The sequence below is a fragment of the Pimephales promelas genome, chromosome 4 (assembly GCF_988280905.1).
Source record: "Pimephales promelas chromosome 4, fPimPro1.hap1.1, whole genome shotgun sequence".
In the NCBI taxonomy this organism is placed as follows: domain Eukaryota; kingdom Metazoa; phylum Chordata; class Actinopteri; order Cypriniformes; family Leuciscidae; genus Pimephales; species Pimephales promelas.
The window spans coordinates 41,794,081-41,810,098 of NC_142772.1; the positions used below are offsets into that span (position 1 = coordinate 41,794,081).

General features: G+C 38.6%; 1 protein-coding gene across 3 annotated transcripts in view; it reads left to right on the plus strand.

The window, feature by feature from the left end:
- The window catches only part of kremen1 (kringle containing transmembrane protein 1), a 70,222-nt gene that overhangs the window by 21,210 nt on the left and 32,994 nt on the right, over nucleotides 1–16,018 (plus strand). For all 3 annotated transcript variants that reach the window (XM_089130534.1, XM_089130535.1, XM_089130536.1), the window contains exon 2: nucleotides 13,679–13,841. In XM_089130534.1, the coding sequence (XP_088986660.1) occupies nucleotides 13,679–13,841 (163 nt within the window). The remainder of the gene's footprint in view (nucleotides 1–13,678; nucleotides 13,842–16,018) is intronic.

Below are 16,018 nucleotides of genomic sequence, written 5' to 3' on the forward strand. Positions count from 1 at the left end.
GGTGTTTCTATACTTGGGTGTCTCACGGTCCCTACTGTCACGTCTTCAACTGGTCCAAAATGCTGCTGCTAGATTGCTGACAAGAACAAGGAAAAGAGAACATATTTCGCCAGTATGTACTGTATTGTTCTCTCTCCATTGGCTTCCAGTTGAACATCATACTGAGTTCAAAACACTTTTGTTTGTTTATAAGGGATTGCATGGACTGGGTCCTCCATACTGTACATTTCTGATCTCCTTTCAGCCCACCATAATGTTTTTAGAAATCTCAGGTCAACCAGTAGTCTACAGTTGACTGTCCCGAGGACATGTCTAAAATTAAAAGGAGATTGTGCCTTTTCTGTGGCCGCTCCACAGCTTTGGAACAATCTGCCATCTTATATAAAGACTGCACCTTCATATATTGATTTTAATTCGTTGCTTAAAACCCACTTATTTACTGCTGCTTATGGTCATAAGCGCCTGTAGTGGTATTCCATTGTTTTTGTGTATTGTTTATTTGTGGTTTTATGTATTACAGATACTTGTTTACACTTTGTACTAGCTTGGGAAAACCCAGACAACTTCCGACAAATTTACAGTAGATTTGCTCTGAGAGTTAGTCTGGCAAAGAGCTCATTCAAGCCCTTTTCCAATCCGTCGAAATCGAGGCACCAGTCCAAAAACGTTGGGGCAGGCTTTACACGAGGGATTTTGAAACAGATTTTGTTGCCTACATTACAAAGATGGATGCCGCCGTCGAACATCACTTGTTCGAATCAGATATCGTGTCTGTTTTAAGCGAATTGAACGTTTCCTTTTTGTTAAAAACCAAGCAAAGAACAACACTCGGAGATGTTTCTCCGCCGCTCTGCATACGTCATCTCCTTCATCGCTCTGGGGTGCGTTTCCCGTACAACGACATAGTTCGCTGATTCACTGGTACGATGCATGAAAAAATCAACTAGCTAGTCACGGCTGTTTCCCGAAACCCACTGTCGCAAAGTATCGTTCAACCACGTTGGTTTCGCACGTGGTGGAGTAATAACTACCTTTAATGAAACTGTTTGAGATCCAATTAACGCTAGATTTGTTTTATATAAATTACAGACATGTCATCTGAGAACTATTTCTAATTGTTCTCAGTTGTTTTGCTTTATTACCAGACTCAATATTTGGCTCGTTCTTACATAGTATGCACGTTCGCACTTGCGCACTCTTCAAACACGTTACTTCAAATCTTTTGACAAACTAAAAGACGTAAATTCCATTTGTATATATTCTAAATAAAAGAGACCGGTTGTACTGAATGTCAGCGTGCTTATTTTGCTCAATATAAGGATTTATCGTTGCAATATAGAAACGATGCCTCTAACCATACAGTAGGTCGAGAGCTGTCGTTCAAACCACACAACTTTGCGATGTTGTTTGCGAATGTTCGTTGGAACGAGGGCTTCGGGAAACACCGACTCGTTGAACTATGCTGATAAAGACGGAACTTCCGACCATAGTTGGCTAACGATGCTTTCGGGAAACGCACCCCTGATTGGTTTTAGGTCTATCCGCGATGTCCGTTTGTGACGCCCCTCTGGAAATGATTCGTCTATGATGCTTTGCCAGACCATAACTCAGTTACAACTGAGAATGGTCTGGTTTTAACCAACTTTGTACAGCACTTTGGCCAAAGCTGTTGTTTTTAAATGATATGCAATGCTAGCACGTTTGTAGTGTTTATAGGTGTGGGGTTATTAGCAGAGAGGACTGTGTCCAGAGTGGACATTATCGAGTGCACTTATTCAATCTCACAGTTGACTGCAATACAGCGTACATCTAATGTACTCAACACCTAGAGAATACCCATAATCTACTGTGAGAGTCGTGCGGCAAATGAATTCCCGCATCTGACCAGAAGATAGCGCCTGCAGCTGAAAATCCATCCATCCATTTTCCAAACCGCTAGTCCAATGTGGGTACAGCGTAATAATTTGAATTGATTATTAAATTGTTTAATTAAGGTTTACATTAAGATGCATATTTTCATCTTACTACTGGAGTTGCCAGTTTGCTAAAGGTGCGTTCCATTCGACAGGGTCCCTACGCAGTGTTCACTGCTCCCTACTCCCTGAACACGGTATATCAGTTGAAGTGGACTTCACTGACTTCCTGTGAAGTGATGTATCGATGTTCCCTTATTCCCTATGCCGTTTGCAGTGCCCTTCGAACTGAACATGTTCGTTCCCTTCGAATTGGAATCTCACTTAAGATGGCGAAATACCCTGTGAAGTCCACTTCGCAGTCCACTTACGGTCGAATGGAACGCACCTTAAGTTACAAATAATTTTTAACAGTGAATGAGGGTATAGCGGGCGATTTCGGACAAAACCCGAGAGCCTTAAACGAGTGAATGATTCAGTGATTCAGTCATAAAGCCGGTCACTCGTTTCATTCGTAAATAAATCCGTTTTTTTTATATTCGATTTGGTTGAAAAAACTATTCTGTTTCAGTTAATTGCCGCCACCTACTGGCGTAACAATGGAACTTGTATTAAAAAAGTTATGATGACCCTTCAATTCTCAAAATGAAATCTAGATTCACTGCAGTAGAAAGTATAGAAATCAATCCTTCAAATTGAGTTAACCAGAGGTGAATATTGTAGTAGTTTCCTTTCTTTCCAGATTGCGCTTTTGAACTCCAGACGAAGGGGTTTTTAATGGGTAGGTAGCGCTTAAAATAATCAAGGACCTGTAGGCGGATATCCGTCGAGAGGTCTTGATGTAAGAGAGAGGGTGCAAATGACACAAGCATGATGAGATCCTGTGGGAACAATGAGCTCTAGTGTCCTCTCAAATCCTACAACATGACGGCAGTCTAAACCGCTCCCTTTCTTTCACTCTTCCCGTGAATGGATGGGGAGAACAAGAGGCAGCGACAGAACAGAAGATGATGCTGAAAAGGGAAGAATGCTGTGGGAAGAAGCTAATTCATGCATGTTTTCACTGCCACATTGTCTGTATATCAGTGCTCTCTGTATGCTAGCTTTCGTAGGAGTTGTTTTACTCGAGCATGCTTTTATACAATAAGAATACACCCACATGCTGCCGCTCACTTTGCCGTTGGAGAGAGAGTGCACTATTGTGTTTATTATCACAGCTTTGAAAATCCTGTTCATGTTGACGTATGCAGATACCGAGCAAGTATACAAGAGAATTCAACACCAGTGTCAGGACGTTTGGACCGCAGCTATCTACAACCTTTGATAAAGCTGACAAGTTAGACTGCATATTTTAGCTCTGTATAGTACATTAGTAAAGTGTGCATTAGTGCAACCCACACATGTCTCAGATTCCCGTTGTGTGTTTATATGCAGGTTCATCTGGCAGTTAGGGTTGCACTTCAAAGGCTGGCTTGAGCGGTTTTGGAAAGTGAACACGAACCTAGCGTGGGCGCTATCTCTTTGTTTTGCTGTTAATTTTACAAGTCTTGGCTTTATGACCCCCTCCATAACAAAAGGAAATGTAAATTAAACCGGCTGTTACCTCACAAGCCCGATTCAGTTTGTGGGGAAAATTAAGGGCACTTGAGGAGAGAACAACAACAATTTGACCATTCCTTCTTTTTCGTCCACTATCTGGGTTTTTTGTTGGCTCTTTGTTTGTTTAGTTTCTCTTTTGTTTTACCTTGACTTGTGCTTTATCAATTCAGACGTATCTGACTCAAACAAATCCACTTTCGAGCTTTTAGACCTAAAATCAACTATTCTTTCCTTATCACACCTTTTACAGAAAAATACCATGGCATTACTACCTTTCAATATGTATTTTGATATAAAGTACGTTGGCGTAACATGTATTTGACCTTTAAAAAGTTTGGGATGGGTGGGATGTTAACAGTAATATTGTGAAATGTAAATTCCTTCCTGTGATGGCAAAGGTGAATTTTCAGTATCATTATGCCAGTCTCTAGTGTCACATGACCCTTCAGAAAACAATATAATACACTCTAAAAAATGCTGGGTTGTTTTAACCCAACTTTGGGTCAAATATGGACTAACCCAGCCGTTGGGTTAAATTTTTACATTACATTTTTAACCCAGCATTTTGTGTTTGTTTATATTTGACCCAAAATTGGGTTAAAACAACCCAGCATTTTTTAGAGTGTATGCTAATTTGGTGCCCAAGAGATATTTCTTATTATAATCAATGCTGAAAACAGTTGTGCTGCTTAATATTTTGGTGTAAATTGTGCTAAAAAATAAATCTAGCAACATTATAAATGTTTCTATTCTCTCTTTTGAGGAATTCGCATCCTTACTGAATAAAAGTATTCATTTCTTAAAATAAAAATATTTTATTTTATACTTTTTAACGATAGTGGTGTTCAAAATCACTGAAAAAAAAAAATTCAAGATTTGTTATCACAACATTTTTTCTATTGTTAAATCAACTTAACTAATTTATTTAGTTCAGATAACTTTTTATTTTGAGTTTCTGATGATTTTCCTTCATTGTATTAACTCACTTTTTCCAGTTCAATCAACTTAAAATTTTAAGGCAACCAGGTTACTTATTTTTTTAAGTTAAACCAACAATTTTTTTTTACAGTGTATAATTTTGAAAAAAAAAAAACCCAAAAACTTTAATTTTTATTGAAAATTATAATATATTAAATAAACATCTGGTCCTTTTCCCCCCCTATTTTGGTTCTATTTCAGTTATTTAAATAATTTGTAAATTATACCCTCATTTGTCATTTAAAAAAAAAACATAATAAGCCTGTTATCTGTACAAAAGCAGCTTCACATTATGTAACACTTGAGTTAAAAACTTGCCAATGTACTTTGTAAATACCATATGAAAATGATAATCATTTATGACTATTGTATATATTGTTTGAAATGACCATTGTATTATGTCATTCCATCACTGTCCCATGGTACAGCCACAATAATAAGAGACTTTTGCTCTCCTTTCATCTGCGTGATTCCCATTTGTTTACTTTCCTGTCAGGGTCGGTTTGAGGTGGTGTCAGTGGCGTGTGCTAAGTTAGCCTGACGTTCCCACTTCTATTTATTTAACCTCTTGTGGTCCCGCTTTCACGTCGCAGCTCATGAGGCTTTCGTTTCCCTTTCGGGAACGTGAAGATGAAAGATGACAGCAAAGCCTTGTGGATTCTGTCACAGTTTTCATCCAGCTGGACTTTGTGAGGCCAGATGTAGCGTTGGAGGATTCCCACTGCAAGAGAGGATGTCTATGCATGAAATAACAATTTCACAGTGTCAGGCACTTGTGTGTGTTGGCCAGCACTCCAGCTAAACCTCTGTGACTGCTCATTCAAGAAGTGTATTATTCATCACCCAGAGCCAACTCGTATTGATCCATTTAACTTATTCTGTCCTGAGAAACTCCTGTGATGGTTGACGATGTTACATTAATTAATTAATCATTATATATAAAAGTCTATATGATTTTGGTGCTTTGGAAAAGAGATTTGTGGTTTTGAACAAATTGAATTACTTTAGGGTGATTTTTTTGGGGGGGTGAACTATCCTTTTAAACCAATAATATGCCTTTCCCACTTCTATTGAAGACTTTTTCAATTTATTCTCAACTTCCAGGTTAGTTGCAACAAGTAGAATTACCTGTTGGCTGGCTTAAGGCATTTCTCATTCTATTTATACCCTTCAAAGGCGGCACATGGCAGCACACACTGCTTATTTTTCCCATTAAAGGAAACAAGATTGAATAATGTGCACAGCATAAATGAGTCTTGGAGAGGATAGAGAAGGTTTAGTCAGGTTAATATTGATGAGCTCCTCTGAGATGCTGTAATTCTAAACCTGTCTGATTTTACAGGATCTCCTTCTGAAGTTTTTTTTTATTTTATTTATTTTTTAATAGAAACTACTCAAGATATTAGCTTCAGGTAAAAGTAGTTCACCAGTGGTTCTGGAATGGGTTTGCTTCAGAACTATGTTATACTGTACAAAACATATTGTGGTTTATCTCGTTTATACTTGCACTTGAACCTATATTAACTACTCTGGATTAGGTCGCCTGATATTGATTTTTTGATGGCCATGCAATTTCTTCAATAAAATTTATATTTATTTTACAAATTTTACATTTATTTGACTAATATTATCAGCCACAGTGGCTGGTGAGCAGAAAAGTTAATGTAAAGCCCTCTTTGTATATATATTTAACTTGGTAAAAGCAAATTCGTAAAATAAACAGATATATACTTTAGATATACTTCCTATTATAGTATAATTTACAAATAAAGATGTTTAATAAATACATAATATTTAATAATATCTTAATATCTCAACTAAAGACCAGGTAAAAAAATATATATATATATCACCCATGGCAATATATTGGTCAACCACTAGTCTGGATGCATGCAAATACCCTTGTTGGCATGTGTCTAGTTTGGCTAGCCACAAGTGACAGATAAATTTGTGCCAAAATACCAAAAAACAATTTATTTGATAAAAACTATGCATGGTTTCATGGTCAGTTGCAGTATATCAATTGCATTAAGTGTTGTTTTCTTCCCCACAGTCCTCTCAGAATGCTCCTGTGACTCATTTTTAGATCATGACCCACCATTTGAGAAGCACTTTATTAGGCCACCTTGGTGGGGACATGTCAGCAGTGATGCGTCATGACCCATACATCTCATGAAATCATGTCCTCTTAATGGGAACTGCTTTTGATAATGCAGAGGCTTCTGCAACAAGACCTAAAGTGGTGTTGTAGTTGAAGTTTGTCCAATTGTTGTCTGATCGTTTTGAAAGCGCACCCCCTGAAGCAGATAGACTTGGTGAGTGTTTCATATGATGTGGCGGATGAGCAGATGGTTTGGCACTGTCACTTTTATACATAATCATTTTCTCTGCTTGTCTCATAGGCCTGCCACGTTCTCAGCTGAGCCCGTGGCTGGCTGAATCTAGTTGAAGTGGGAAATTGTTTTAGCCTCTGCCATTGTCTCCTCACTCCATTCACTGTGACACAGAACGAGACCCAGAGGAAGCACAGTGTCTTGTTGAATTACCTCACCTCCCTCCCAGTGCATTAGTCATCAAGACATACGTAGAGCCTACCTGCAAGATTCAGGGCCAGATTTACTAAACAGGGCAAATTAGCGCGGAGCGCATTTCCAAAACGGCGCCAATGGCAATGGAAAGTTATTTGTGGTATCTACTGACGATGCTCGAATGAAAGAACTCAGTCAGATCATTTTCGTAATAACCACTGCAATCTACGAATTAGCGTCTGGTTTAAGACGTTCCTTTTTGGGTGGTAAATAATGGCACAAACACCGGTACATTGACAAACGCAAACTGTTAGTGAATCTGGCCCTTGGAGTTTTAACTTGCAAATAACCATAGAAAGATTTCCAAAAAATGGTAAAATCACACTTTACTATTCTTATTGAACATTGCCAGAATTTCGCCAGAGTTAAAATTTGATCGCAGTTTTAGAAGTTTTGGGGCACAGTCCTGCAGTGTGACTTCTCCTACGACTAACTGTCAAATAAAAAACCAATAGGAGCGCAGAACCTGATGACGCAATTAGTGAGACAACAACAAACCACCACTTGCTCCACACACATCTTTTTTCCAAGCGTTCTTTTTAAATCATAATTAACGCTAGAGATTGTTTTTGTACTCTAGCTTCCATTTACATCCCACATAAATGGGGCTTAAAATCATCGATTAATGATGTAAAACTCTTGCCTAGAAATCTAGACGCACCCTATAGCTAGCGGCAGCAAAAATTATTTCGCAGCCAGTGTGGTCTAGCAACTCTCCATAGACGTTTTAGCTGGAAAAACCAAACTCTGGTCAGGCCAATCACATCGTGTATAGAGTCGGCAGGCTGGCTTAACATAATGACGACAGAGTTTCGATGGTTCACTACTTGAAAACAAAGAATGGCTGCTGCTGGCGAACAGCTTTCGTCTTTCGATTCGGCTTTGACCGCTACTCTGGATGATTTGAACTTAAGCTTTTCTTTGAAACCAGAGCGGAACGAAACTTGAGTCATTTAAAAAAAAAAAAAAGATGTGGTCAGAGTTTTGCCGACTGGATACGGTAAAAGTTTAATATTTCAACTTGTCCGCTGGTGGGAAAATGCATGGGACACAGCCGTCACCTTCTTTGTTGCTCTGATTGGTTGTAGCGCTATCCAATTGACCCTTCGCTAAGCCACGCCCGAAAACCGCCACTGGCCAATCATGTCTTAGCAACCGTAACTATGCGCGAGAGGTCTGGCAAGCTTTCGAACGAGGGAACATGCTGAAGCATTGTGCGTATGGATTGTGCAAATCTGATACCGGTATACTAAAAGTTTGGACGGGGGGAGAGGAATTTTCCTTCCAGAAAATCTAAAAGCCAAGGGGAAAACGATTGGCGTGATCTAGCATCTATGTGCGAGACCCATTCACAACTACTGGTAAATGTAGACATGCTTAACAAAAACACCCATTGCTTGGAAATATTGACGGCTCTTTGGTCATAATGATAACGTAAAATAAGACGATTAAGAGACAAGACAAAGGCTCACTGAGAAACTTTTAAATATATTTCAGCATTTTGTTAATCGACGTCCTACTAACGTTACCCCTTACTAAGTAGCCTAACTTAACCCAATCCGATCGCGGCTCTCCCGGTATTAGTTATTCCACAAGATTTATTGATAAGCTGTTTGATTTATAATTATTACGATTATTTTCACATACCCTGCTGTGTATGAACACAGCTGTTCCTCAATTTGTGTTTCCCATTTGAACGGTCAGCGTATGAGGCGCTGTTGCTTGCGCTGGGACTAGGCTTTAACTTCAATTTTTAAGAAATTATTCTCTAATTGGTTGCATATAATGTCGTGAATATATCCCAAATGCATACTGTAGTCCATTTTGTCTTTCTCTCTCAGATATTTCACTTGTTCCCCAAAAATTACTAACTATCTCATTGAAATGTCTGATACCGGGTGCATCCACACTATAATAGATGGGCCAGCCGCGAAAGCTTGACAGGCGTAGCAACAGTAACTAGGGAGGGTGGGGCTTAGCGAAGGGTCAATTGCGTGCAGAGAGAATTTGAAAGACAACCGTTTATCCCACCCCTCTGATTGAGCCCTGTCAATGATGAGTTCTCAGACCTAACATCTTGATGTAGGTCTGGCATGCCAGGCTAGTAAAACTCCTGAGGTGTGTCTGTTTTTAACACGTCTTGACCACAGTCTGACAATAATGACGACTGAGATACTGTGTGACATGACTGCTGTAATGACAGAGAAGTGACATTTTATTAAATTATTCCTCTTCATTACGCCTGAATTTAATTGACAATTGTGTCCCTGTTGAATCCCAATGCCTTTGGTTGACACAAAACCATCAAATTTAGTGTAATTTATTTCTGCCTTTGTTTATTTTTCTGATCACAGTGCCACAAAGTCTCACTCTGTCCTTTACAAAGATGAGCGCATCTGCAAAGTCAATATGGAAACAATTAGCATTGAATCCTTGAACATATAATAACAGGGCAAGTAAGTATTTGCAAATAATCCACTTCTGTCCGTTCTTTTTAAGACCCTCTTGTTTCTGGCTCTGTGGGGCGGTTCCTCCCTTCCTCCTGAACCGAGCTTCTTTTTCTGTTGATGAACTTGCATTTTATAGGTTTTTTCCCATTCCTTTCTTTCATGTGGCCAAGACTCTGTTTCCCATCAAGGCCTGTGATCCGACCACAACAAAGGCATCACATGGCGATACAGGGGGAAACTTGGTGACAGAGTGAGAAACGGTTGGAGGTTATATTATTACAACTACAAGAAGTGTGAAAGCTCATCATCAGGAAACTACAAGTGCAAATAGTCTCATTTTTTTCCAGAAATGGTGTTTCTTTGAATGCCGCTCGACAACCCACACTGGGTTTTGACTACCCATTCATCTCGATGATGAACCTTCTTATCTGGTTCTTCCCAGTCAACTCGCTGCTTCCCTACACTACCGCAACTTAATGATGCCTGCCGACCACATCAAGTTAAGTTGCTGCTAATTGCTATCCTTCCCCGGGCCCTTCTTATTTCAGCCATCCTGTCTGGAAACCTTTTTTGCCGAGGTTAGCCACAGAAGCAAGATGTCTGCCGACTCGTAACCCAACACCAATGCGATATGCAGTAGTAGAGGGTCATTACCCATCAAAGGGGTGACTCTTCGGGTAACTTTTGCCTTTTGCAGGTGAACATTACGTAGTATAAATAGGAATAATGAGTCCTGTGCTGTGCGGAGAGTGGGCATGAAGGACGTTTATACCATTAGTAATGCATGGTGTGGCTGGCAGTAACTTGGTCCAAGATTACAAAGAGGAAATCATGATTGCTCTGGGAGATCAGACTCTCCAATGCGCCGTAAACTCTCTGAGCTCTCTGCGACAGCAGAAGCCATCGATCGACCACTAATGGAATGGTCCAGTCACGCATTATTTATTGGCATGCTTTATGAATGTTAATCTGCTGCTTAAGTCTGTCACTGCGAGTCTTTTTGGAAGAATGTTTCCATAAACTTTAACTGCAACCTTTATTATTAGCAGCACCATTTTGCACCATTTTTTTTATTATTAGCAGCACCATCTATCTATCTATCTATCTATCTATCTATCTATCTATCTATCTATCTATCTATCTATCTATCTATCTATCTATCTATCTATCTATCTATCTATCTATCTATCTATCTATCTATCTATCTATCTATCTGTCTGTCTGTCTGTCTGTCTATCATCTATCTGTCTATCTATCTATCTATCTATCTATCTATCTATCTATCTATCTATCTATCTATCTATCTATCTATCTATCTATCTATCTATCTATCTGTCTGTCTGTCTGTCTGTCTGTCTGTCTGTCTGTCTGTCTGTCTGTCTGTCTGTATGTATGTCTGTCTGTATGTCTGTCTGTCTAACGTTCAATCTATCTGTCTGTCTGTCTGTCTATCTATCTATCTATCTATCTGTCTGTCTGTCTGTCTGTCTGTCTGTCTGTCTGTCTGTCTGTCTGTCTATCATCTATCTGTCTATCTATCTATCTATCTATCTATCTATCTATCTATCTATCTATCTATCTATCTATCTATCTATCTATCTATCTATCTATCTATCTATCTATCTATCTGTCTGTCTGTCTGTCTGTCTGTCTGTATGTATGTCTGTCTGTCTAACGTTCAATCTATCTGTCTGTCTGTCTGTCTATCATCTATCTGTCTGTCTGTCTGTCTCTCTATCTATCTATCTATCTATCTATCTATCTATCTATCTATCTATCTATCTATCTATCTATCTATCTATCTATCTATCTATCTATCTATCTATCTATCTATCTATCTATCTGTCTGTCTGTCTGTCTGTATGTCTGTCTGTCTGTCTGTCTAACGTTCAATCTATCTGTCTGTCTGTCTGTCTATCATCTATCTGTCTGTCTGTCTATCTATCTATCTATCTGTCTGTATGTCTGTCTAACGTTCAATCTATATGTCTGTCTGTCAGTCTGTCTATCATCTGTCTATCTATCTATCTATCTGTCTATCTATCTGTCTGTCTATCTATCTATCTATCTATCTATCTATCTATCTATCTATCTATCTATCTATCTATCTATCTATCTATCTATCTATCTATCTATCTATCTATCTATCTATCTATCTGTCTGTCTGTCTGTCTGTCTAACGTTCTATCTATCTATCTATCTATCTATCTATCTATCTGTCTGTATGTCTGTCTAACGTTCAATCTATATGTCTGTCTGTCAGTCTGTCTATCATCTGTCTATCTATCTATCTATCTATCTGTCTATCTATCTATCTATCTATCTATCTATCTATCTATCTATCTATCTATCTATCTATCTATCTATCTATCTATCTATCTATCTATCTATCTATCTATCTGTCTGTCTGTCTGTCTGTCTGTCTGTTTGTCTGTCTGTCTGTCTGTCTGTTTGTCTGTCTGTCTGTCTGTCTGTCTGTCTGTCTGTCTGCAAAAGAAAAGGTCATGCATGTTTGCAACAACATGAATAAATTGAATAAATAATGATTTTTAAAACATGGTCATCGTAATTCCAAAAACTCAACAGTATTCATGTCCCAGGTTGTGTCTGTGTCTTGCCACCTGCATGACTTTAATTAAAATCTACATGACACCCACAAAGCAAAGCCTGTGATTTCACATTTTAATGAGGCCTGATATTCTTTCTTCTTGATTCCAGCGAGCACGACTTCCACAGCGCTGCCTGGACACTATCCAAGTGTTCTGCGGCTTTTACGGCTGTATTTTTTGATTGGATACAACTGTTTCAGTTGTGCGAGCAACAGCGCAAATGTCTTACCACATATGTAGCTGCACCCTATGTCCGTTTGCTCAAATGTGCTTTTTTCAGAGCCAGCCACCGGAAAGCATTTGCCCTTTTTTGAGGCAATCCAGCCTCACACAAATCAAAATGATTATTAGTGAGCGCTCATTTTAGGCAGTCCTGCCTGAAGTATGTAAATTGCATTTAATTAATGCCATTCAGGATATTTGTTCAGGGAGGTTGTGTGGTTTTTTGATTGGGTGCATGATGCCCTACTCATCCCCTGAAGGAAGGGCTCGACCCACATCAATGGGACATTCATGCTTGGAAAATCAAAGGCTAATTATTCCCGAATCTTCTCTGTACTCCAATTTGCTGGAAATGTCTCCAATACTTTACTCACTTATGAATATTCTTACATATACGTAATAAATGAGTGGGGGAAAATAGCCCTAGAATATCTAGGGACTAGAATTTGGGATCTTAAACAACCACCCAAACAATTATTTCCACATAGCAATGGAAATTGCTTTGTACTTATTATTATTAATATTCATTCATGGGATGCTATCCTTGCACGTTTTCATTTTCTTGGCTTTTGTAGATCTTAGAGAGCAGATCAGAATGGAAATGTTATCAGCTTATGAGGTAGCTCACATATGAAAGCCAGGGTTTAAATCCACGCTCTCACCACATACCAGCTTCCTCATTCAAACCAGAACTCAGTCCAAATTAGATGCTTTGAAGTCTAGAGCTTAGAAATACCAACAGATACCCTTTGATGGAATAGTTACCCTCTTGTTTATTTTGACTGTGCAAAAGTCCTGCGTCTCTGTTGTTTTTGGTTGATGAAATGGGGGGTTCCATATGGTTGCGTTCCAGAATTGTTTTTTTTTGTTCCTTTTTACAGTTTAGCCTTTGCTAGAAAATCACAGAAGGGTAAATAACAGAATTTCACCTGACTGTTGCACGCTTATGGAATTAGTTTGCAGACAGGTCATACAACACAAATACAATTATAAACCTGAATCATAATTGAATCATTTCTTCCGTTATAATTATTCACATCACCCCTTCCCTGCAGCGAAATGACTCATCCCAGGACAGCAGACTTGCATGCTAACAGATGCAATAACAAATGAGTGTGACTCCCCATATCCCTCACAATGTCTGCCAAAATGCTAAATGTTTTGTTTCTAAAATGTGATAATAATTAATTTCACATGGGATCTCCATCAAATAATGTATGAATATTTCTATCTGTACCAGCTACCCACAATCTGATTAAAATGTGTTTTTTTTTGGAGAACATTTGGATTAAAAGAATATTTCGTCTTTTGACTCTTAGAATGTTATACAGCAAATGGAGAGGACTATAGAGGCAGACAGAACCAGACCAGCCTGCAAGGGGGGAGGCCGTGCCTTTTCTGGAACGAGACTTTCCAACATCCATACAACACCCTCAAATACCCCAATGGTGACGGAGGCCTTGGACCCCACAACTTCTGCAGGTCAGGCAAATAACGTATGGTTGAAAGGAAAGCAAAAAAATTGGGATGGGTTTACTATGGCACAGTGTAATGTCCAAGAAACATAAAAAAATCTGTTACTTTCTGGTGCTTTATTCTTAATGCATTGAGAATGCTTGTATTGGGAATATGATACTGACTTATTAAAGGATACTCCACTTTTTTTGGAAATAGGCTCATTTTACAACTCCCCCAGAGTTATACATTTGAGTTTCACCATTTTCGTATCCATTCAGCCGATTTTCTGATATTTAGAAGAATATCAGTAACCAGACAGTTTCTGGTCTCATTGACTTCCATAGTAGGAAAAAAAATATACTATAGAAGTCAATGAGACCAGAAACTGTCTGATTACTGAAATTCTTCTAAATATCAGAAAATCAGCTGAATACATTCGAAAACGGTAAAACTCAACTGTTTAACTCTGGGGGAGTTGTAAAATGAGCCTGTTTCCAAAAAAAAAGTGGAGTATCCCTTTAAGGTGGACCTGTTCCTTTAAATAAAAGAATGCATTTTTAAGAGAAAATAACCAAGAGGGACATTGTGTGATTTTGGCAATGTGGTGTAAGAATTTTATTGACACATTCTTCAGTGTCTTGTCTCACACTTTATGTCCTCAAAATTTCAGATGTTTTATTCATTGACAGTTTCTCACTGTCTATGACCATGAACCATATTTATATAAGCATCTAAAAAATGATTTAGTCCTGCTTTCCTGTAGCCCAAAGAGTAGAGCATTGGTGCTTGCAATGTCAAGATCATGGGTTTGATTCCCAGGGTAAAAATGGTAAATTGACTGCATTTATATAGCGCTTTCACAGACCCAATGGCCACAAAAGCACTTTACATTTGCCTCACATTTACTCACTCATTTATACACTGCGACAGGAAAGCAAGAACCGATAAGAATGTAAATGTGTACCTTAAAATGCAATGTAAGTCGCTTTGGATAAAAGCGTCTGCCAAATTCATAAATGTGAATGTAAAAATGTCCTTTACTAAAAGGAAGCATTTGCGCTCATATTGTTGCTCAGAAAGTCATTCTGCTGTATTTGACTGTGGTCCATGAGTGTAGGTTTATTTTTTATTTTTTTTCAATCCATTATGTGGACTCAGCAGGGCTTGAAGAGTTTACGTTTGCAAAGTCGCCTCAAATCCCTCTGTACAGAAAACAAACGCAGCAGAGCGACAGCGTGGATGACCGATCGCCTCTTTCTCCCTTCAGCTTCACATTTGTTCTCTAGATGCACATGCTAACCCACCATGCAAGAAACAAAACGTTACTGTCATTGGCCTGTAATAAACAAATTGGTAATAGATTACAAATATGCTGATGCAGTTGGTTCAGGCACACGTGTAACACAATATTCCAACCATAGTCTGTTTATAAAGTGTCAATTTGATAAAAATTCCTTTTTTTCTGGCTGAATTGGCAAATCTGTTGGAGTTCTTGGAGTTTCCTCAGTTGTTATGTCATTCCTTGGACTGACGATAGTAATTGAAAACACAAGGAAGTAGATGAAATATGGCGGTTATTTAGCCAAATTAAGGCCAATTACAGTTACAAACTTCTTAAGGCGAGACACTGCAGGTGAATAGGATAAAAAATTTAACTTACAGATATCACCATGAAACTTTACCAGTTGATTACTCGCATAAATAGGAGAAAAAAATGTATTGCAAGTTTTCTGTAATTTTATGTTTAAATATGCTAATCAGGCTAATTAAATGCCTTATTTTTAGACATAAAATGTCATATAAATCAGGCCAAGAATGATATATCAACAAATCCCTCTGAACAAACCTTCACAATATAGTTAGGAATACCGCTATAAAGTTTGGTGTATGTAGGTGCTACAGAAGTGGAAAATCGTCACTGGAAGTGTGAGAAAAACTCATTTTGAGAAAACGGCCTTTAAAGATTTTTATGGGATTGCGCATTTCGAGTTAAATGGCCCATTTTACTTTCATGATTGGTTGCTGAACAGGAAATGACCATGTTATGATCTGACAGACAGCATTGAAGAGGAGAGAGAGAGCTTTCTAACGGTGTGCGCGGTGACAGGGTGCAGATCGCAATCATGGAGCAGCGGGATGATTTAGAATGCCAACTTTTAATGAAATTAAGGCGAAATCTACACACGCAAACAGACCAAGTG